At 33.4% G+C, this 24,433-nt stretch overlaps 1 protein-coding gene across 1 annotated transcript; it reads right to left on the reverse strand.

Annotated features, from left to right (window-relative positions):
• Positions 1–18,617: 18,617 nt before the first annotated feature.
• Positions 18,618–22,213, reverse strand: LOC149528835 (uncharacterized). The gene is made up of 2 exons (XM_089810921.1): positions 19,358–22,213; positions 18,618–19,077 (listed from the first exon to the last, which is right to left on the reverse strand). The coding sequence occupies exons 1-2, from the start codon at positions 22,035–22,037 to the stop codon at positions 18,737–18,739; spliced, it is 3,021 nt and encodes a 1,006-aa protein (XP_089667047.1). The 5' UTR covers positions 22,038–22,213; the 3' UTR covers positions 18,618–18,736.
• Positions 22,214–24,433: the final 2,220 nt, after the last annotated feature.

A 24,433-nucleotide genomic window follows, 5' to 3' on the forward strand; every position in this document is an offset into this window, starting at 1 on the left:
ACATTTATTGATGACTTTACTAGAAAGACATGGGTTTACTTTCTTAAGTACAAATTTGAAACTTTTGACAAATTTAAAGAATTTAGGGCCTTTGTTGAGAAACAAAGTGGTTTACCTATCAAGGTATTGAGATATGATAGAGGAGGAGAGTATAAGTCAAATGAATTTTTAGATTATTGTAGGGATCATGGAATTAAAAAGTAATTTATTACTAGTTACACACCATAGCAAAATGGTGTTACAGAGAGAAAGAACGGGACAATAATGGAGATTGCAAGGAGCATGTTGAAAGGTACAAATCTTCCTAATGAGTATTGGGCTGAGGTAGTTTCTTGTGTTGTTTATATTTTCAATAGGAGTCCAAATAATATTGTGAGGGACATGGTTCCACAGCAAGAATAGAGTGGTAATATTCATAGTGTTTCTTATCTCAAAGCATTTGGTTGTATTGCATATGCACATGTTCCTAAACAAACTAGAAGTAAGTTAGATGATAAGAGCAAGAAATGCATTTTTGTTGGCTATGATGAGCAATCTAAGGCATATAGGTTGTTTAATCCTATCACTAGAAAAGTCATTGTGAGTAGGGATGTTGTATTTAAAGAGGATGAATCTTGGGATGGAAATATAGATACAAATGTTACAAGTGCTACAACAATGCCATATGATGAGAAGGATAAAAAGGATCATGAAAGTCAAGAGGATCAACAAAGTGACCAAGAAGGAACTCCACCACAAAGTCCGCAAGGAGATCACTTAGAAAATGAAGTTGAGCATGGAGAATCTTTGAATTCACAAGTAAGTAATAATTCAAATCCTATGCTTGCACAATTGACATCAAGCAACAAAACTAGAAGGTTAAGCGAGATTTATGATCAAGGAAGTAAATTAGATTTGCAATCAAATTTTGCTTTATTTACTAAAGATCCTATATATTTTGAAGATGCAGTTAAGGAAGAACATTGGATTAATGCAATGAATGATGAAAAAGAATCAATTGAGAGAAATGATACATGGGAATTAGTTGATTTGCCTAAGAACAAAGATTGCATTGGTGTAAAATGGGTTTATAAGACTAAGTTTAAAACTAATGGAGATGTAGAAAAATATAAGGCAAGGTTAGTTGCTAACAGATTTTCATAAGAATATGGGGTTGACTATAATGGGACATTTGCACCTGTAGCAAAACTTGATACTTTCATAATAGTATTAGATATTGCAGCTCAAAAAAAATGGATGGTTCACAAAATAGATGTCAAATCATCATTTTTTAATGGATATTTGGATGAAGAAGTCTATGTGTAGCAACCACTAGGATATGAAATTAGAGGATATGAAATTAGAGGATATGAAAACAAAGTTTATAAGTTGAAGAAGGCATTTTATGGATTGAAGCAAGCTCCAAGAGCCTGGTACAATAGAATAGATTCATACATGATGGAGAATGGATTCAAGAGAAGTGCCAGTGAACCTACACTATATACGAAGATCAATGAACAAGGTCAGATTTTGATTTTTTTTTATATATTGATGATTTGATCTTCACAGGTAATTTATCTATTGACATGTTTAAATCAACAATGAAAAAGGAATTTGAAATGAAAGATCTAGGATTGATGAAATATTTTCTTGGCATTGAAGTTACTCAAAATGATAAAGGAATTTTTATTTGTCAAAGTAAATATGCAAAAGATATTTTGAAAAGATTTAGATTGATAAATTGCAGTCTAGTTTCTACACCTATGGTAGTAGGCACCAAACTTAATAGAGAAGATACCGAGAAAGGTTTTGATTCAACTATATTCAGAAGATTGGTTGGTAGTTTTATGTATCTCACTACTACTAGACTAGATATTATGTATGGAGTGAGTTTAATCTCTAGATTCATGGATTCACCAAAGACCTCACATTGACAAGTAGGAAAAAGGATTTTAAGATATATTGCAGGATCTATGAATCATGCCATTTTGTACTCTACTTTAGATAATTTTTATTTAGTTGGATATATAGATAGTGATTTTGTATGGAATACTGAGGATAGAAGGAGCACATTTGGATATGCATTTCATCTTGGGACATGTGTTGTAGCCTGGGTATTGAAGAAGCAACATGTAGTAACTCTCTCACCAGCTGAAGCAGAGTATGTAGTAGGAACAATAGAAGCATCTCAAGTAGTATGGATGCGAAGGATTTTGAAAGACTTAATGCAAGGTCAAGATGTACCTACTACAATCTATTGTGATAACAAGTCTACTATTGCACTTTCAAAGAGCCATGTGTTTCACAAGAGGACAAAGAAAATTGACATAAGGTATCACTTCATTAGAGAGATAGTTAATAGTAGAGAAATTAATCTACAACATTGCATATCAGAGGAACAACTTGCAAATATCTTCACCAAGGCCTTACCACAAGTACAATTTGAAATTTTGAAGGAGGCTCTGAGAGTTGTAAATATTAAAGAATTTTTGTAATAATTGATAGTAGAAATTAGAGGGGAGTGTTAGAAATATTAATTTCTACTCTAATCCATCAATAAATCTCTCTAGAAGTTTAGGTTTAGGTTGTGTCAGCTGTAGTAGTTTCCAGAATTCTATAGATAATTGTCTTTGTCGGCAAATGTCAAAAATTTCTAGAGATTGTAAACTTGCCTATAAAAGGGACTGTTGTGTATCCATTTTGGTCAATCAATAAAAAGGTAATCAAACATTGTGCCGCAACACATTCATTGCATTTCATATTCTATTTTAGTGTGCCTCCATCCACCCATCAATTCCTTCTAGCTTTCATCATTCCTTGTTGTCCTATTGTAAAACCCTACTACCCCTGATAATGTCATTCCAATTAAGTTTTAGAAGCAAGATCCTTATAAGAGTTGTGGATTATTGTTATTTATCTAATCTTGATATCTTGTCTATATAGGACAAATGGATGACATAACGGTGTCCCCCAAATCAGCAATGTAGTCTTCAACTCACACGGGCATCTAAGAGGTTGCAAACTTCTCTAGTTAGTATTGAGTACTTTGTTCTTCATTTCTAGTAATCGCACTAATTTATAGCATATGGTTCTTTCTATTGTAGTGTGTATTGCATTCATTAGAATCCTAATTGTACTAATTTAAAGTTTATGGTTATCTCTATTATTTTCATATAGAGAAATTATAAACCTTGCATTTATCATGATTGAACATTAAGTAGCGATCTTTAAACCTAATATTCAAGACTACAAATGTATTCTAATAAAAAACATACATAATTAATTATCTATTATTTATTCATTCATGAACAATTTAAATATTTCTTTCTAGAATATAGAACATCAACATGAACATTTCGATTCATGAACACGTGAAAATAATTTACATTTCTATTTAAAATATATTTTTGAAAAATAAGTAAAGTAAAACAATTAGACCATATTTTCTTTGAAGAGATATTTTTAAAAGCTAACAAGAAATAAAACTTAAATTACCTCTTCATTTTATTATCCGAAACTGCTACCATATGATATTAGGCCAAAATTTGATAATTCAGCCTTCTGAGAGAAGAATTTGTCATATAGAGGAGACTGCCAACTAGCTAATCATCTAAAAAGGTTAGATAGCATAGAAACAAAAAGAAGATAATCCATCCAAGGGATCAGAATGATCGATGCCATCCTTGACTAGTTTCCATGTGAATAATTAACCAAAGCTGTGAAAATTGCTTAGAGATGAAGGAAAACAAAGAGAACTTTCAGAAGAAAAGGATAAGAACAAAAATACTGTTATACACACCCTACTCTACCATATAATAAATGATAGGAGCATTAAAAGGAATTAGCCCTACTTACTAATTCCTAACTAATAAGAATCTCAATCTAGATAATATTAATCTAGATACTATCAAGTTTCTATTAACAAAGCTAAATAATATCAAATTTATATTAACAAAGCTAGATGTTATTAGAATAGAGTAATGTAGATTTGAAATTACTTTAGAGGGTCAATGGAGATGTTAACTAAAAATAATCTATATCTCTTAATGAGTAATACCACTAAAACCAATATGCAATTGAAGTTATTAATAAGGAAAGGATTAATTGACACTTAGCAATAACAAAAACAAAGAGGAAAGGCTCATAGACGGGACCGAGATAAGAGGCCCACGCCATGGAGCCAAACCAAACCCACAAACTATTAAAATTAGCAAACTCATGCCGATCATATACAATCCTAATTAGAAAGGTACACCAAGCATCAATATCTTGCAGATACATAGCAAAATCCAGAGATACTAGAAAGCTAAGTTGGCCTAACATAATACTAGGCACCATGCAGTTGAATCAAATGCAACCAACATGAAAAAACTGAGCATACATTGAATAAAATAGGAAATAAGAAAAGATCTCAGATCAGCAGGATTAACTATAATTAACAGCCTTCAAGCTGAAGAAATAACCAATCTGACTAAGCAAATCCATTCCAAAAATTTCCAAACCTTAATGATACCTTCTGAGTCATTATCAAAAAAACTAGATAGTTTCCTAAAGAGGGAAAGCCATAACTAAATTTGATTAAGCTAGGATAATACTAGAGAGAAAAAAACTAAACTACCCTCTAGGAGATTGTAAAATCCTCCCTATTGGTATTATCAATCCTTAACCAGCCCCATGCTAACATCCAAATCCTCAAACAGGGATAAATTAACCTATCGATAAATAAATAGAGTATTCATAAAAATTAATTTATATATTTCTTAAAGTCTTAGGATTTCAACATATTGAAGGAAATCACATATATTGATCATATGCAACTGCCATATAAGAACAAATTCTATAGATCAAACCAAAATAACATCCCATATTAAGAGATAAAACAAAACCAAAAATACTTAAAAGCCAAACCTAATCACATCCCGAGAGGAACTATCTATAGCAAGAAACCCTAATTAGGAATATTAGCATAACAAACTCTCAAAATAAAGCTTTATCCAGCAGAAACCATAAATTTAATAGATCATAGTCGGTTGCCATATATTATAAGTATATTCTGAATTGCTCACATTATCAAAAGAATAAGTCTTGGAGATTTAAAACAGAGCTTTACAAAAATTATACATATATATCAAGTTGAGAGCCTAAACCAGTGGATCATTAAGCATACCAAAAAACTGCTATATATGTATAAACCATGAAACCCTAAGATACTAAATCTAACTCGAAGAGACTATCAAATTCAAGTCAGGCCTCTACCTTCCTTCCAGTAGACCATGATTACATCTGTGATATCATTGTACCACTCCACCTGATAATTGGGAGCGAATTCAAAATCAAATTTCCCTCTACTTGTCTTTTCTACATTTGGGGTGCAGAAATCTAGATCATCCAAATTATCGAATGTCACCCTTGGCTAAGTGTAGGCATTGAATAGGTCAAGATAATTGGTGAGCCATACCACATTATCTTCAGCTATGATTCCCCGCCAATGAAGAAGAAAATGCACGCTGGCCTCTCCATTATAGGCCATTTGCAATAGAAGCTATGTTCTCTTGAATGACTAGAGATTGGCGATGAGGAGTGGTGACTAAATCCAGGTGGTCCAAAGGAAGATTCATGTATTTTTTAGGAAAGGGAATCCAGAATTCGCCGTCTATACTATATACGGCTTGTTCTAATCCCTTCCTCTAGGTAGGGATAAATAAGTCATGACAAAGTCTTACAATGTCATCCACTTGCACTTTGGCTCTTACTAGGTAGCCAATAAATGGCACAATAATATCACTATTTGTTCTCCATGTATATTGGTAGTCAAATACTTTGTTAATTGCAAAATGAGACATATCATCCACCAGATATAAAATCCAATTCCACCTTTCTGATTTCACTGACCCACAAAAGGCCATAGTTCGATTCTTGGAGGCATGAAAAAGGGCAACATTGGACTCCTTACTCAGTGATGTCAATGAAACATAAGACCCAGATGATAACGCCCAGAGATAACACAAGGAAACTTATAGAATTGAACATATAAACTACAGACTCCAAATACAAGGCAATAGATAATAATTAAATGCGAAGTACCAGGGCTCATGATATACCATAATGGAAGGCATAATTACACGAAACTCTGGGCGATCGAACATATGAGGCTAACATAGAAATGATGAGAAAGGTACCGTAGCCATTCAAACTTGTATAAATGATGCTAATATGATAAGCCAAAATTGAGCCTTATTAGAGAACATAAGATTTAGGGATGATATATGAAAGACCAAGCAAGATGCGCATGAAATGAAAAATATTATTATTATTATTACATATGAAAAATAGTTTTAATTGAACATGTATGTTCATATTTTTTCTATGTACTTGTATTTAAGATATTTATATTTGATTTATTTAAATTGTATTTTTTAAATAAGAATTTTCATTTAATCCATTATTGTGAATTGAAGAAAGCAAATTAAAATTTTAAAAAAGTTATTTTAGACCTGGTAGGAATTTCATCTTGGTTGGATTAGTTTCTCATGGATTTTTGGAAAGCACCAAGTATGACCAATTCAAAGGAAAAATATTTTTATGCAATTGAATTATTTTTAATAATATTATTTTATTGAACTTTTTAACAATTTAAAAGTGTAATAACAATATTCACGGCATAATTCTGAACACCGTGTAGAAATATAAAGACATACTACCCACTCTCTAAACAGCAAACGGACATTCCTCTCCTCGCACAACATCTATTTTGACAGCACGCTTTGATTGATCGCTTAGCTGCCGAAGATGCCATCCGTAGCTTTCTAAATCTGCTTTCAAAACAATTATTTTAATTTAAGTTCACAATTTTAAAAAACTAAGGGGTAACTTAGATTATACTCAACCATACCAGAAATTTGATAAGCATGTGATAAAGTAGGGATGTTCGGATCTCCTGAGAGATATCGACCTTGAGCACCGTAACACAAGAAAAAGAGAAGCAGTATAACTTCAAATCTCAACACATGAAAATCTACCTTGAGAGCCATGGTGATTATTTAGAAGTTCACAAGAAATTCTGAAACAACTAGATGTTATAGCGAAAATATCGATACCAGTGTGAAAGGAAAATGTTTGGTTTTTGCACAAACTTTTCCAACAGCTGTCAAAGCTGTGTTTATAATGAAACACTGGAATAGTTGAACGCATGGAAACTACCGAGCTTGACTAAAGAATAAGATTGTCTAACTACTTCTGTTGAATTGTTCAAAGAAGGCAACGCACATGTTCGTGAAAGAAATTTTCTTTTCTACCCAAATTATAGTCGAAGAATCCTTGCGATGGAAGAATTTGCAAAATAAGAAATTGACTGCTCTATAGTAATTAGGTAATAGCTTGTCAAAACAGGACGTATCTAGAAAGATTTCATTAAAAAGAGAAGTATGACCCCACTTCTCCATTTATAACTTAAAATTCAATAACATAAGAATATATTTACGAACAACCCTAATTCCATATGATTATTTCTTAATGATGTTAAAGCGTTTTGTTTTAGCTTTGACAAAATAATTGATTGACAAATTTTATAATTTATGAATAATTTATTGATATACAATTTAATATTAAATTTAAATATCTTTTAATCAGTAATGTATATAATAAATATTATAGACAAGAACTTACAATACAATGCTATATTGTGAGCTTGTTGAAGTCTTTAAGCTTATCTTTCTCATCTTAAAAAACCATATATAATTTTGGCTTGTATTTGTGGTAAGTTATGGTAGGAGTTTTAATGATATTTTTTAGTCAATTTGAACATTTTCATATAAATAATAATAAGAATAAATAATAATTTATCATATTGACTATAAGAAATGAAAAATTATGAGTTTTGTATTTAAATATATTTCATCCTGAAAAAAAATTGATAAATATATAAATAAATAAACTTCAATAATTAAAATTTGTATATTGATGTTTACTGCATTTTTATAAAAAAATTCACCTTAATATTTACTTTTCCAACTATTCATGATTATTTTAAAGTAATCAAAATATGTTTAAGAAATGTAAGAAAATAACTACCGAGTTTAGATAAGTTCATTTGATAGTAAGTTGAATATTTGAAATGACTTAAATATTATATTGTATGTCACAAAATCAAATTATTTATAATAAGTACATATAAGAATAAAACTATTGTAACTAGAATATAAGGATAAAAAATGATTATTTTAATTGAATGTAAAATTAGATAAGATTAATCAATAAATTAATAAAAATTTACCAAATGATTATGCCACCTAATTTAATTTCTTTACCTAGAAAGGAAAACTTTACAAAATAGTAAAATAAGAACTTTAAAAAAATAATTTAAAATGTGATTATGCCTCTTCAACTTTGGTTTAAAGGCTTTCAAATCAATGGTTCATAAGGCTTTGAAAAGATTTTGGAAATGAGGGTTGCAAGCATAGTGGGTTGAACCATGGAGAACATCTTGCACCTCTATGAACATCACCTAGGTATAGCGAGTGCTAAGTGTTCCATTTATTCTCAAGAGATGGATTCGTATGAATCAATACAAATATGAACCAATGAGTTGACTCAAAAGCTACATATAGTTAAATCGTGATATAGCAAGACCATCATTGTAGACTAGTTTAAATCTTTAAAACAAGTGCCACATAGTGGCATGTACTTGCCTTTAAAGTAATAAAAATTGTATGTATAGGATCAATAAATTATTGAAATACATAGTGTTAGTAAATTTGTCTTGATCTAAAGATAATTTTCTAAAATTCTAACTATGAAAAAATTGAATATTATAATAGCTAATTGATATAGTAAATAAAAGATGACAAATATAGAGTATAATAAATTATTATATTAATTTTATGTATGAGAGATGTTTATTTTGTAAAAAGTTATTAGAAAATATATGTACATTAATTATTACTTTTAATAAAAATTAAAAGATTTGCTAAGATTAACCAAAAATAAATAAATTAAATGATAATGTATTATATGGTTTTGAAAGAAATGGTGGATAGTAAGTAGTTAGATTGAGCTAATCTATTTACACATTAAAAATAATAATAAAATATTAATAATTATTCATTTTGACATAAAAGATAATACATTATATAGAAAAATATTAATATTAATAGAAACATAATACTAATTTAATGATGAGTTGTACAACACTTTTATTATAATTTATATTCTATGATTATATTATGACGATACAAGATGATATGATTGAAGTACATAGATTTCATAATATTTATGGAAAATAATCAATCTAAATTAATTATGTTATTGTAAATCTTTTACATTTTAACTAAACTTTATACCCGCATATAAAAATATTTAGCCTCTATTTTTATTTTGGTTAATTGGCTTCATTCTAGGCTGAAGGAAAACTATGCGTTCATTAAAATTAATTAAAAATGGAGATTTTAAAGTAGGTATAACACTTTTCAACATGCATTGGTTCCCATTGGTTTAAGAATTTACATTCCATTGATATGATGCGAAAAATTCCCCACTTTGCTTAAGGAAATCTGTAGTTTTAAGTAAGAAATATATTTTAAATGGATATATTACAAATATGTCACAAGTTGTAGAATACACGTTTCAAGGATTTAAATTTCACATTGAAAATAAATATAGAAAAATGATTTCGACACAGTCAAATCTATATGTTGTAATACAGTTTTGAATGAAATACAACAATATTCAATGATATGGAAGCATTTTGTATGCATGATTATGCAACACAATTAATAGAGCTCCATTGCTCATGTAATTTTTAAAATTATACATCACTTTTCTGGTTTAATAATGATTCACTTCAAACTAACTTCCATGTAGATTTTGAATGAATCGCATAAATACAAACATTAAGACACTAACATTCATTTAGAACATGATGAAGAACAATGAAAAGAACAATTCCTATAATGCACAATCCATTTGTTTATAAACTAGCCATGGGAAACAATGATATGAGGCAGAATTTGATAGCTCCAAATATATGTGAGAAATAATAAATTTCAATCACCTACAATCCTAAAAAATTCTTGCACAACCCTAAAATCAATTTTACCACCCTAAAAGTTGCTCGGAAACAACTATTACCGAGTGACAGTATTTTCTTGGTAGCCAAAGAGACCAAGTGGTAGGAGAGTTTACCGAGTGATCTCGGTAAATGAAAGAAAAACAACTCGACAGCAAAGGATGCTAAATGAGCTCGATAAAAGAAGAGCAACTCGGTAGACACTAGATACCGAGTGAGCTCAGTAGTGTGGATGCCGAGTGAACTCGATTACCACTACAAAATAAAAAAGACTTTACCGAGTGAAGTTTTATAATGTGAATATCTTTCACCATTAAAAACCAGAGAGCCAGAACATGAAGCTTCCAAATAAACTTTTCAAGTGCAATGAACAAGGAAAGAGCAATAGATTCAAGTATGCCTACTTGCTTTCTATTCAACTTTGATTCAAACTAATACAAAATCTTGGAGCATTTGACTTCAACCAAAAAACCCTAAAGTAACCCTAAAACTTCAAACTGGAAAAACTTCAAACTTACAGCTCTAATGGCTGCATACTACAATGCCTGGAGCAATCATTGCTTCAACAAGTCAAATCAAACAAAAAACTATGAAATTACAAGATGACACAAAGAAGCACGTGCAAATACAGTCACGAAATAAACTACCTCTATCCCTGCAACAAACTGGATCTGCTGATCACTTTCTCTGCAAGTTCTCTCTAATGTGCTTCACCTTCACTCTGTCTACTGGTCGAATGGAATAGAACATTCCTTTTGTTTTCTACCACAAAAGTTTCCCTCTCTTTTCAGATTTCAAAAAACTCACCTACCAAGCAATAAATTCTTTTGATCATTCTGCAAGCTATCGTAGAGGTAGGTGGGCATTTCGCTCCAGGGCCAAACGGCCATTTCATTTAATATTCCAACACTCCCCCTTTGTCCTGAGCCAAACAAACAAGGATCACTACTGATCCATATCAACTACACCAAGACACTTTCTTAGGTGTACAAAAGGTCCAATGCCTAATGGCTTTTGTGAAAATGTCTACTAGCTGCTGCTCAAACTTACAAAATTCTATTTTGATGTCCCCATTCTCCACCAACTCTTTGGTGAAGTGATATCCGATTTCTATGTGTTTGATTCTCCCATAGAAGATTGGATTCTTGGATAATGCAATTGATGAGATGTTGTCACAATATATTTTGGTTCCATCATCTTGCCTTTCATTCAAATCTGTCAAGATCCTCCTTAGCCAAATTGCTTGATATGTTGCTGCATTTTTTGCTATGTATTTAGCCTCAGCTGTAGATTGAGCAACAAGAGGTTGCTTCTTGGATGCCCATGAAATTGCACCTGATCCCATATGAAATAAATATCCAGAAGTGCTCTTCCTATCGTCTATACTTCCAGCCCAATCACTACCCGTATAACCAACCAACTTGAAATCATTATTTGTAGTATACAAAATTTCAAATCCATTGGTACCTTTCACATACCTTAGGATCCTCTTTCCCGCATGCCAATGGGAATCCTTTGGTGTTTCCATAAATCTGGAAATCAAACTTACTACATTTTAAATCTCTCCAAGATCTTCCTTGCATATTTTTCTTCAGAGATGAAGATGCCATCATGCATTTGTTTTACTTCTATGCCTGGAAATTATTTTAAGAGACCTAGGTCTATCATTTCAAACTCATTTTTCATCGCCTCTTTGAATTCACCAATTAGAGCCTTGTCATTTCCAGCAAAAATTAAATCATCTACATACAAGACAACAATCAACACATTACCATTTGTTGCCTCGATGTGGAGAGTGGGCTCACCACTGCTTTTGCTAAAGCCATTGCTCATCAAATATGAGTCAATCCTACTGTACCATGCCCTTGGAGCTTGCTTGAGCCCATAAAAAGCTCTCTTCAACCTATATACTTTATTCTCTTCACCTGCTACTTCATAACTAGGTGGCTACTCCACATACACTTCTTCTTTCAATACACCATTTAGGAAGGCGAACTTCACATCCATTTGGTATACCTTCCATTTGTGCTAAGCTACAATTGCTATGACAACACACACAGTTTACATTCTTGCAACCAGGGCATATGTCTCATCATAATCTCTTCCATACTAGTGTTTGTAGCCCTTGACTACCAGCCTTGCCTTATGCCTATCAATCTTGCCTTCAGCATTGCTTTTGGTCTTGTAGACCCATTTCACTCCAATCACCGGCTTCTTGGGAGGCAAACTAGTTAGCTCCCATGTCTCATTCCTTTCTATAGCATCTATCTCCTCATTCATGGCCTTACACCATTTCTTCTCCTTAACAGCTTCTTCAAAATATATTGGATCACTATGAGAAAATAATGCAAAATTAACACTCTCATCATAATCTTCATACCTTTCATCTTGGTATATCTCTTTGAGACTTTTGGTTTTTCTTGGTAACAGAGAGGAGAGTGTGGGATCAGAATCTTCACTACTGTTGCTTGGCATTGACACTAGGTCATGCCTAGAGGAGCTCAGTAATGACTAAGGCTACTTGCCTTTCCTTCTATCTACTCCTTCTTCTTGTTGTTCATCAGCATCCTCTTCACTTATAATTGGCACTTTACTTGAAGTGCTCGATGACTCATCAGTTTGACCATACCAAGACTGATTTTCAAAAAATTCCACATCTCTTGAGAGAGTCATCTTGTTGTTCAATGGGTCATACAATATGTATGCCTTTGATTCTGAGTTGTACCTTGTGAAGATGCACTTCACTCCTTTTTCGTCCAAGTTCTACCTTTTCTCTTTAGGCACATGTGCATATGCAACACATCCAAACACCTTTAGGTGTTCAACTGTCCATCTTCCTCGTGACCATGCTTCCATTGGAATTCTATCACGGACTGCCTTTGTAGGACACCTATTAATTAGGTAAACTATTTTTGCCACAGCCTCTCCCAAAAATTCAATTGGGAGACCTTTCTCTTTCATCATGCTCCTTGCCATTTCAACAATGGTCTTATTCTTTCTTTCAACCACTCCATTCTACTGTGGTGTATAGCTGGCTGTGAGCTCTTTCTTTATACCATGTTTCCTACAAAAATTTACAAAAGAATTGGAGGTATACTCCCCTCCTTTATCTGATATTAGGACTTTGATATAGTGTCCATATTCTCTTTCAGCCTGGGCTTTAAATTTTACAAATTGATCAAATGCTTTAGATTTATTATTTAATAAATGTACCCATGTCCTACAACTGAAATCATCAATAAATGTCATGAAATAAGTACTCCCCCCAATGGAAGTAACTTGCATAGGACCGACTAGGTCAATATGCACTAACTCTAATGGATATCTAGCCCTCCTAGAATTTCTAGAATTAAACAAAAGCCTATGTTGCTTACCCAAAATACAAGCCTCACACTTGTCACATGAATTTCCTATGTGTGGCAAACCTTCTGCCATTCTTTTATTTGATTATAAATTTAAACCAGCATAGCCAAGATGACCATACCTGAGGTGCCATAGCCATGACGGGTCTTCAATCACACTCCTTAGAGCTGATTATGTGGGAGGTGCAGCACCAACTTGAGATGAGAAACATGTCTCAATCCTCAAGGGAAATATTCTGTTCTTTATCATTTGAACTGCTACAAGTAAGTTATTGCTCCCATCTTTTTCTTGAATGATACACCTATCATTCTCCATCAACACTTTGTATCCAATTTGAATGAGCTAACCAATGCTCATCAAATTGTGCTTCATACTAGGGGCAAAATATACATTTTGTATTTCCTTCTTCTCACCTTTCTTGGTGTGGACCATAATAGATCCTTTGCCCACAACTAGTAGGGTTCCATTATTACCCATTTTAATCTCAGATTTGAAACTCTTGTCAATGAATGAAAACAAGGTTTCATTACCACTCATGTGGTTGCTACATCCACTGTTGAGCTACCAAACCTCGGGGCTTCCTTCTTCACCAAGATTACACATGATGAAGGCAGTGGCATTGTTTCCACTTCCCATGTTCACATCAACCACATTTGCTTGTCTAGACTGATCATTTTGCTTCTTCTAGCATTCACTTGCATAATGCCCATATTTATGACAGTAGTAGCATTCTACATTACTCTTATTTGAGTTGTAGTTTTTCTTACCTCCTCTTGAAGTATTTTGTGAGCTACTTGCTCCATTTGCTCTTCCTGAGCTTTCTACTGTAGCATTTCTTTGTCCTCCATTACCTCGACCTCTGCCTCTAGAGTTCTTGCCTGAGCCAATTCTTCCTCTCCCCCTTCCTCTTGGATTTGACTAAGCCTTGAATGCTTTCTCTTGGGAAGAAGAAGATGCAGATCTATTGATCCTATGCTCATGGGTTTGAAGAGTACCCATCAACTCATCCATTGTCAAAACAGTGAGGTCTTTTGCCTCTTCTATGGTCATGACCAAATTGGCATACTTATGAGGTAAATTCTTCAATATCCTTTCCACTATCCTCTGCTCTTGATAGTCTTCTCCATTTGACTTCAGTTGGTTAATCACATTTGAGGTCCTTGAAATGAAGTCTGCAACTGATTCATTTTCCTTCATCTAAAGGTTCTCAAACTCCCTCCTTATATTTTGTAGCTTTACTGTATAAACTTTATCAGTCCCCTTGAATTTTGTCTCAAGGATATCCCATGCTTCCTTTGCATAATTTTCTATTGCAATCTTTGGGAATACAGTCTCTGGCATTGCTGCTTCAATAAGACTTAATGCCTTTGCATCTTTCCTCTTTGACTCTTTCAAATGAGTCTTTTGTGCATTTGTGAGGGCAACATACTGAGTTGGGTTTGTCACATCATTGAATCCATTAACCAAAAATCATTAGCAACCATTATGGTTTTCATTTTCTTTGCCCATGTATCATAATTTTGTCCATTGAAGGGTGGTGGTTACTGCCATATCTTTCCTGCATCTCCTGCCATGATAAATATCGCAGAAAAAAAAAATTTCCCTAACTCACTGTGGATGTGGGGCCTCAAAGCTCTGATACCATGTGAGAAATAATAAATTTCAATCCCCTACAACCCTAAAAATTTCTTGCACAACCCTAAAATCAATTTTACCACCCTAAAAGTTGCTTGGCAACAAGTATTACTGAGTGACAGTATTTGCTTGGTAGCCAAAGAGACCAAGTGGCAGGAGAGTTTACCGAGTGATCTCGGTAAATGAAAGAAAAAAAACTCGACAGCAAAGGATTTCGAGTGAGCTTGGTAAAGGAAGAGCAACTTGGTAGACACTGGATACCGAGTGAGCTCGGTAGTGTGGATGCTGAGTGAACTCGGTAGCCACAGGAGGTACCGAGTGAACTCGGTAGACACTGCAAAATAAAAAAGACTTTATCGAGTGAAGTTTTATAACATGAATATCTTTCACCATTAAAAACTAGAGAGCCAGAACATGAAGCTTCTAAATAAACTTTTCAAGTGCAATGAACAAGGAAAGAGCAATAGATTCAAGTATGCCTGCTTGCTTTCTATTCAACTTTGATTCAAACTAATACAAAATCTGGGAGCATTCGACTCCAACCAGAAAACCCTAAAGTAACCTTAAAACTTCAAACTTTAAACTTCAAACTTATAGCTCTAATGGCTACATACTACAATGCCTTTAGCAATCATTGCTTCAACAGGTCAAATCAAACAATAAACTATGAACACACAGGATGACACAAAGAAGCACGTGCAACTGCAGTCACGAAATAAACTTCCTCTGTCCCTACAACAAACTGGATTTTCTGGTCACTTTCTTTGCAACTTCTCTCTGATGTGCTTCACCTTCACTCTGTCTACTGATCGAATGGAATAAAATATTCCTTTTGTTTTCTACCACAAAAGTTTCCCCTCTTTTCAGATTTCAAAAAACTCACCTACCAAGCAATAAATTCTTTTGATCATTCTGCAAGCTGTCATGGAGGTAGGTGGGCATTTGGCTCAAGGAGAAAATGGCCATTTCATTTAATATTCCAACAATATAATGTAATCCATATGTTGCATATGCAAGCTTTTGACATTGCACCTATGTTGGACATTGAATAGAAACCATCGATAGTGATTGAAGATATACTATTTCTATCACAAATATGCATTTACATTGAGAGTCTCTGTTTTGAACCAAAAAAAACAAAAAATTAATCATAATGGCCATGCTGAAATAAGTTTATTTAATGAAATACAAACATATTTCAAGTCAGATCCCATTTCAAGCATAGGCAATGGTTTTGGTCAAACCAATTTTAATGACCTAATTGTTTCTTGGTTACCCAAATATTTTTATACCTATCATCGAATTGCTAGAAGAAATTACTGATTTAGGCAAAGTAAGAGTATTTATCGTACTCCTTATAGATTAGCTTGGCAAAATTTATCAAGTCAGATTTTAATAACCCGTGCCAATAGTTTAGTATGTTTCACATGTACAAGAAGTTTTCAGTTTTCAAGAAAGGTCGCAAAGGGCTTCTTTATTACAGATTGTATTAGTCAACTCACTCTAAGTTATATGAATGCAATCCCTATAGACTTTGTTATGCTAAAAGGAGAAAAGTTTTCAAAGGAAGAGAACAGAACTGATAAAGCATGTAAAACACTTAGTTTAGAATTCCATTTTTGTTTATCTTCTTTGACCTTTACAAAATACATCTTGTTACAGGATTTAGACTTAATCAAAAGAAAATTTCAAAATAAAGAATAAGAATCCAATATAATCGTTGGTCCAACTCTCCTGTTTTTTGCTTCCCAACTTCTTTTCTAGTCTAGCAGTCAATGTAGGAACATGTTGAATATCATTGTGGCTCAATATCTTGCAGAGTTCGCTTCTCCAAAACTTTCTTCAACAACCAATGTTCTTGATCTCCGGTTTTGTGTGTGCTTCTTGAGCCATAACCATATATTTTATTCTGCTTTTTGGACGTAACCGATCCCATCTCATCTATCGGCAAGAAAAACTAATTCTATTTATACTAATGCATTAATTGAAAATTTTTATTAGAAGATTTAACCAATCCTAAATTCTTGTTGATAAATAATGAATATGGAGTGCTCATCCGAAAAAAGGGGTCCTATAAGAAAAAATTGAGTGAACCAATCATAATTGAAATAAATCAATTATATAACATTTCAAATTAATAAATATTTATCACAACTTTAATAATAATCAAATAAGAAAAAAATATTAATATATGATTGCTTCGTGAGTGAATAACTATTGATTAATTGAACAGAACTGAATGCAATAGTACATTGCCTACAACAAGTACAATAAGTCATTGCATTTATCTGAATCTTATGACTTTAGACAAGAAAATAAAACTTAAGTAATTTTAAGTTTCTAGTCAACAAAGGGACCAAAAAAAATTTAAATAAGATAAATATCATTTTTTATTAATAGGATGAAGATTTTATTCTATGATATTTTCTTAATTTGTTTTTATATCTCATTCTTGATTAAACTTGAACTTTGAGAGGATCTTTTTGTGTTGAATATTCTCTATATTTGTGATTCTACATGTACTTAATTAATTTAGAATGTGAAGGCTTATCTTTTCATTGAAATTTTTTTAGGAACATAAGTATTGTTCTATAATGCTTGTAATTCTAAGTGAAAACTAAGTCATCAAGATTCTTGGAGAAAATATGTTCATCCATATTAGTTTACTATTAAAAGCACATTGAGGTATTCTCAATCCTTTTTAAAACTATCCTGGAAGTTAAATGAGTTTGTCAAGTCCACAAATAGCTTATTGGGAATTCCATTATATTATCAACATTGTGGATGTTGGCTCTATTATGATAAAAATCTAGATTAGCTTATGAGTTTCCACTTTTCAATATGTTTTACTAATAAGTGAAGATGATAGAGGTGCTTGCTATAATGGGAAAAAATCATGTCAAAAATTATTTGGGTTCACAAATTCTCATCTTTCTTATGTTGATATAGGTGCAACAATAATTTTTTTAATTCTTTTTACCTACATAAAAAGAAATATAATATCTTATGCTTCATCTCTATCTTTCTTTGTATTATCCTTATTTAAAAAAAGATATTTCTTTGTATTATCCTTATTAAATAAAAGATGTGGCTCACATAAGAGCATTCATTTATAAAACTAAAAAAGATATATATATATAGGAGTACTTTCACAAGACGAATAAGACAAAGAGGCTAGTTTCAACTCTAACTAACATTTAGTAAAACATTCTACTTTAATAGACTCCTTTAGAAAATGCTTCTAAAGATCATTATTGCAAATTAGAGTTATTTAAAGAAATCTTATTTTCTAATTTAAATAATAACATATATAAAGTTAACAAATCTATATTGTGTATGAAATTATCAGAATGACTTTTATTCAAATTAATATTTTAACATAATCATTTTTCTTAAAATCTTAAAATGTTTTCTTTAAACTATTATCTTCATTCTTATTAGATTTTTGTATAATGTATTTAATCTCCATTAATAACTTTTGAATTTCATCTTATGTATGTTCAGTATTAACAATTTCAATCATTTTTCATAATACATCATCAAATGTAAGAGAATGCCAAAGATATAAAGATTTAGCTTGATAATAAAAATAATATATAAATTTTACATAAAATATTAAATACAACTAGAATGATGTAAGGAATATTAGAACCAAATCATATATATACTCAACATGTTGGCCACACTACACAGATTTTAATGTGGTTCAAGAAGAGTTCCCCTAATAGTTTTCAGCACTCCTACCACCTCTCTGGCTGTTGGCCTTTCACTCGCAGAATCCTTCGAACACTCCAAACCAACAAGAAGTAAAGGAATAAGACACTCATTTACTTCATATTCTCCTATTTCCTTCATTGTTCTCATACCAACAATTTCATCCAAATTCCTATGAAAGTGCATGTTTACCCACTTGTGCAGGTTCAATCCTCCTACAAACATATGGTGAGTTGGACTCTTCCCAGTGATCATCTCCAACAACATAATGCCGTAACTGTAAATATCGCCCCTCGTTGATACCTTCCCGCCGACTCCATATTCTGAATTATGAACGCAAGAGAAAGAAATTGGATTAGACATATATCTTCTCATAATTGTACTGAGAAATTAAAACTACATATAATTTCTCATAATTGCATTGAGAAATTAAAACAAGTATTGAATTTACTTGTAACACTTGTATGATAAGTTTTATGATCTTCTAAACAATTTTTTCTCTGTTTCTAAGAAAACTTCTATTGAAGGACAACTTGTAACAAATATTTCTATCATAATATTTTCAGAGAGCATAAGCAAACAAAAAGGTAAATAAGCAAGTACCTGGTGCAATGTATCCCATTGATCCTTTGAGAGCGAGAGTGGAAGTACTTCCTGATTCAATCGAAGTATCTGACCTACTAATTATTTGTGCAATTCCAAAATCTGCTACATGTGCTGTCATATCCTGGTCCATAAGAATGTTGCTTGGCTTTATATCACAATGCACAACTTGCAGAAAACAGTCATGATGCAGATATTCTAATCCATGGATAACATCAATTGCTATGTTCAAGATCTCCCCGAAGCTCAATGGGTTATCCTTGGAATGCAATAGTGTATCAAGATTTCCTTTGGACATGAAATCTAAAACCAAAACTTTGTGTCCAAATTCTAAACAGAAGGATATTATTTTGACCAGGTTCCTGTGCCTGACTTTTGACAGTACCCTGCATTCCTTGCTGAAGCTCTTGCTTGCTTCCTCGTTTTGTAAATTCAGAAGTTTGAAAGCGGCTACTGTACCATCATCCATAATGCCTTTGTACACCGATCCAAAGCTTCCTGTCCCTAACAAGTTTTTCTGATCAAACCCATCAGTGGCTTTAACGATTTCCTGATAGGAAATTCCCCTGTTCTCCATGAGTTTCAGGGGCAAAATGTCTCTGCGAGAATCCGATTTGACCTTGTGCCTCCTGTAAATTAGTCCCAAAATCAACAAACAAACTAATAGGAAGCCAATGGTTCCACACACTGATGCTAATATTCTATTTCTTTTGCTTTGATCTTTTGACCGAGTATTCAGAACAGAGCATGCTGGTAATTGTATCCATTCCCCACAAAGACCCATATTTCCCTTAAATGATGCAGATGTCAAATTTTTAAAGAAGCCTTCTTTTGGGACCTCTCCAATGAAGTTATTGAAAGACAAGTTCAAATACTGAATCATATCCATGGACCTTAGAGATACAGGGATCAAACCTGAAAGATTGTTGAACGACAGATCCATGCTGACAAGACTTTTTAATCCACTGAGAGAATTGGGTATCGGCCCTTGCAATGCATTAGAAGAAAGATTCAGATATTCAAGTTGCTCGCAGCTTGCCAGAGTACCTGGAATTGTACCTTGTAACCTGTTAGCTGAAACGTCAATAGCTTGAACATGAATCATCTTCCCGAACTCCAAAGGCAGGGATCCCTCCAAGGAGTTTCTGGACAAATTGAAATAAAACTGTAAATTAGCAAGACTGGCTACTTCATGAGGTATCTGCCCGCTGAACTGATTGTTGGAGAAATCCAGCAATTGCAAATTGTAACATTTTCCCAAACTTGCAGGTATATTCCCGGAGAGATTGTTGTGGTTAAGCACAAGATGTGTCAACTGTCGAAGACCACCAATTGTATCAGGGATCTCTCCAGAAAGCATATTATGGCTCACTGATAACTTCCCAAGACTCTTGATTTCACCAACCTCACTGGGTATGTTTCCTTGTATCTTGTTATTATCCAACAGTAATCTTTGCAAGTTCCCAAGCCTTCTCAGAGACGATGGGATTTGGCCCGTAAGGAGATTGAAAGACAGATCAAGATCCCTCAAGTTGGTTATGTTGGCAATAGCTGAAGGAACAATTCCTGTTATGTTGTTTTTATAGAGTGACAACAGGGTAAGATTTTGAGGAAGCTGCTCTGGCAAGTACCCGGTCAAATAGTTATCATGAATCAATAGGCTATCTAAGACAGTGCAATTGAGGAGAGCAGAGAGAATGGGGATGGTGGGAGAGCTGCCGCTAACAAGCTGATTGGATGATAAGCTAAGGGTTTGAAGCTTTGAAAGCCTGCTCAGAACCAATTGTACTTCTCCACTGAGATTATTGAGCTCCAAATCAAGCTCTCTCAGTTGTGTGCAATTGGCAAGTGTAGCTGGGATTGTGCCTGTCAGCTGATTGTCCCATAGATATAGAACTCTAAGGCGAGAGAGCTTTCCCAATTCTGGTGGGATAGTACCAGTGAAGTTATTGCTATAAAGGGCCAATTCTATTAGGCCTGAGTTATTTGAAATCGATGAGGGAATAGGGCCAGTTAAACGGGGGTTCTCAAACAGGATAAAAGAGGACAAGCTTGAAAGCATGCCCAATTCCGGTGGAATGTACCCTTCAAGATCTAGGTCTTCCATAGACAATGCTTCTAGCTGAGAGAGATTTCCTAATGACGGAGGGATGATACCAGAAAGATTGTTTTCTCCAAGCTTAAGGACCCGGAGATTTGTAAGCGAACCCAACTCTGCAGGAATTGTTCCAGTCAACTGGTTAGCAGCCAGGTTCAATTCCTGCAACTCCCTGCAGGAAGTCAAGTTCCTTGGAATAGAGCCATGCAATAGATTGATTGAAAGATAGAGAACCTTTAGGCCTTGAATTCTCCCTATTTCCTGTGGGATTTGGCCTACAAAACTGTTGTTCATGAGATTGAGCTGGGTAAGGAATGAGAGGTTTCCGATTGAAGGGGAGATGGAGCCTTGCAATTGCATATCTGCTAGCTCAAGCAATTTGACTCTGTTTCTGGCTGAATCACAGGTAACTCCAGTCCAGTTGCAGAAGTGAAGAGTAGGGACCCAGTTGGCTAAGGAATTTAGAGGATCTGAAGTGATGGAGTTCTTGAAATTGATAAGACTATTCTCATCAGTATTTGCAAAGGCAGGGGGCAATAGGAAAAGAAAGAGCGCAAAGCACGTTCGGAACAGGGGATGCATTTTGTCGAATTGGGAATATTGGTGAGATGCATAGGCCGAGATAGATAAGATCTGACATCTTACAAATACAGTTTTATTGGCTTCACAGGAACTTCAACTTCCGCAGTAGACCTAGGCTGGGTCAAGGAAACTTTTCTTTTGTTCTTAATTATAGCGGGCCTTTTTAAAGTTGTCATTTCACACCGTCTGTACTATTTGATTATTATTTCTGGAGGATGTAGAGGCAGAGATCAAAAGGATCTGGTAGTCTTACTACCTACCTCTGTTTTATTGGCTTCACTCGAGCATTTACGCCACATGCAGGCTAGTTTAAGTCAACTAAAGTTTATATTTTAATATATTGGACTGTTGAATCCCGCACAGTTACTGCTCCCTCTCTTTTGGTACAGTTTCCTAGTCTTCATTAATTAATTGAAAATTAGAATAGAAGAAATTTCCTAATGTTTGTTGATAAATATACTTCATATATATCTGGTTAGTTAGCTCGTTGACAATGTTACCAAAACATCTAGATTATGACTACTGGCGGTGGATTAAAATAATAGAAAGAAAATGACTTCATCATTACCATTCATCTATATATTAAATACAATGGTCAATAGTTGAAGATCGGGTTCCCGCACTGACTGTCTCTCATAGCAGTCAGAGAAATTCGCTGACTTGTAACATAGATTTTACAAGAATTGATGAGAATGGGAGGAAAACGTGCAAAAAACAATATAACATTATTTTGGCAAGTACTATGTAGTTGCTCATGCTGTATTTGTCATTTCAAAGTATGAGATGCCAAAACTTCTTCCTATCTTGACCCAAGTGCTTTTAATGCTCTTAAAATGAGGGCCTTTCTTGATTAATAAGTATCCTATTTGAATGAATTACAAGAGATTTAGATGTTGTATTTCAAGTGCTTTTGTTTGTACTCGGAGAAGCCTTTAAGTGATAATGATGAAGTTTTCTGAGGCATGGCAAAATGATAAAAGATCAAAACACAGAATCTGATCAAACAATCACTGTTGCATGTAACTATTTGCTTACCAATTTGTGCACATTCCCTCCACAATCAGGGGCTCATATGATTTGCTCATATGATTTACTAGGAGGGTTTAGGAGGGTTTTATAGGTTAGGTTTTTGTGAGCATAGATTTCTTCTATGATTTGAAAAATGAAATAGGACTTAAAATTATTAGTCCCTATCGTAAGGTACGAGACTAAAATTTTCAATCACTTCTAACTTATTAGTTGGTGTTTTCAAAATTTTGTTTTTTCACATAATACGATTTTATACTATAGTTAGTACAGGAATCATTTTTTTTTTTTTTTTGCATCATATATGGAAAGAATTTTTTTCCTATTGGCTCTTATTATTTTTCTAGGCAGTCTTTTCTTTCTCCTACACAAATACTATCTCAAATATTTGAGAATGACAACTGTCATTCTTTTAGGAAGGTTAGGAAGGTTAGGTGTCTGTTGTTGTTGTGGAGGGGCAAAACTTGTAGGGCAAATATTCTTTGCATGTCATGAGGTGTAGGTTGTTTGAAGAGTTTGGTACATTAATTCCTGTGATAAAGAAAAGCTAGAATGTAGACACATTAAACATTCTGTTGCATCCGGTTGTTTGATTGTAATGTCCCATTTTTTTTTAGGAGGAATTAATTATAAGGTTAAAAATTTAAAAACATATATTACAAGGTAACTTTATAAATTAAATAAAAAAAGCTTCTAGAGGTTGCTGGAAGAAGCAGAGAAAAATTAAAAAAGGAGGCCGACTTATCAAGGAAAAAAGAATAAATAGGCATTGAGGGCTCATTGCCTATCATCGAGATTTATTATTCATTTTTGCTTATGTGCGTTGTAGAGCCTAGGGTTTCTACAAATAGTCACAATTGGCCATTGAAAATGAAAACTCTCAATTGGTATGCAATTTTGAGGGTGTGAGAGATCACCTGAATTATTGCAACTATGGGAAGGATATTTCAGTCCTTTCATTTGTGCTTAATTGCTGATTTGGAGTTTCCAGTGGAGTTGCACTTTCACCATATCATCTACAGCATTCAGTCTCCACCATTTGATCAATCTAAGTTCTTCATTTCAATCTGTAGTTGCAACCAGTTCTCAATTGTATATAGCCAGTTAGGGTTTCTTTGTAATGTGCTATGTCATAATGTTTTGGTGCTGAAATTTTCCATATCATATGTAAAAATATTTTATTTTCATTGAATGAATACATTGGCACTGCTATTTCTTTTATTTCAGCAATATATTTTAGTAGTGTCTTAAATTTAGGGTTTGTTTAGTGGCCCACTGGTACAGGTCATTACAGTGGTATCAGAGTGGTTTCCTGCTAGCCTGATAGGGTTACCCAGCCACCATTTAATTTAGTTTACAAAAGAACCAGC

This window comes from Cupressus sempervirens, chromosome 11, assembly GCF_028749045.1.
Source record: "Cupressus sempervirens isolate cs-2001-9-10 chromosome 11, ASM2874904v1, whole genome shotgun sequence".
Lineage (NCBI taxonomy): Eukaryota > Viridiplantae > Streptophyta > Pinopsida > Cupressales > Cupressaceae > Cupressus > Cupressus sempervirens.

Excerpts from the sequence above, each read along its gene's own strand:
- LOC149528835 (XM_089810921.1), bottom strand. The coding sequence starts at position 22,037 with ATGCATCCCCTGTTCCGAACGTGCTTTGCGCTCTTTCTTTTCCTATTG. Across the intron at positions 19,078-19,357 it reads AATGGGATACATTGCACCAG|AATATGGAGTCGGCGGGAAG; the intron begins GTACTTGCTTAT and ends TTCATAATTCAG.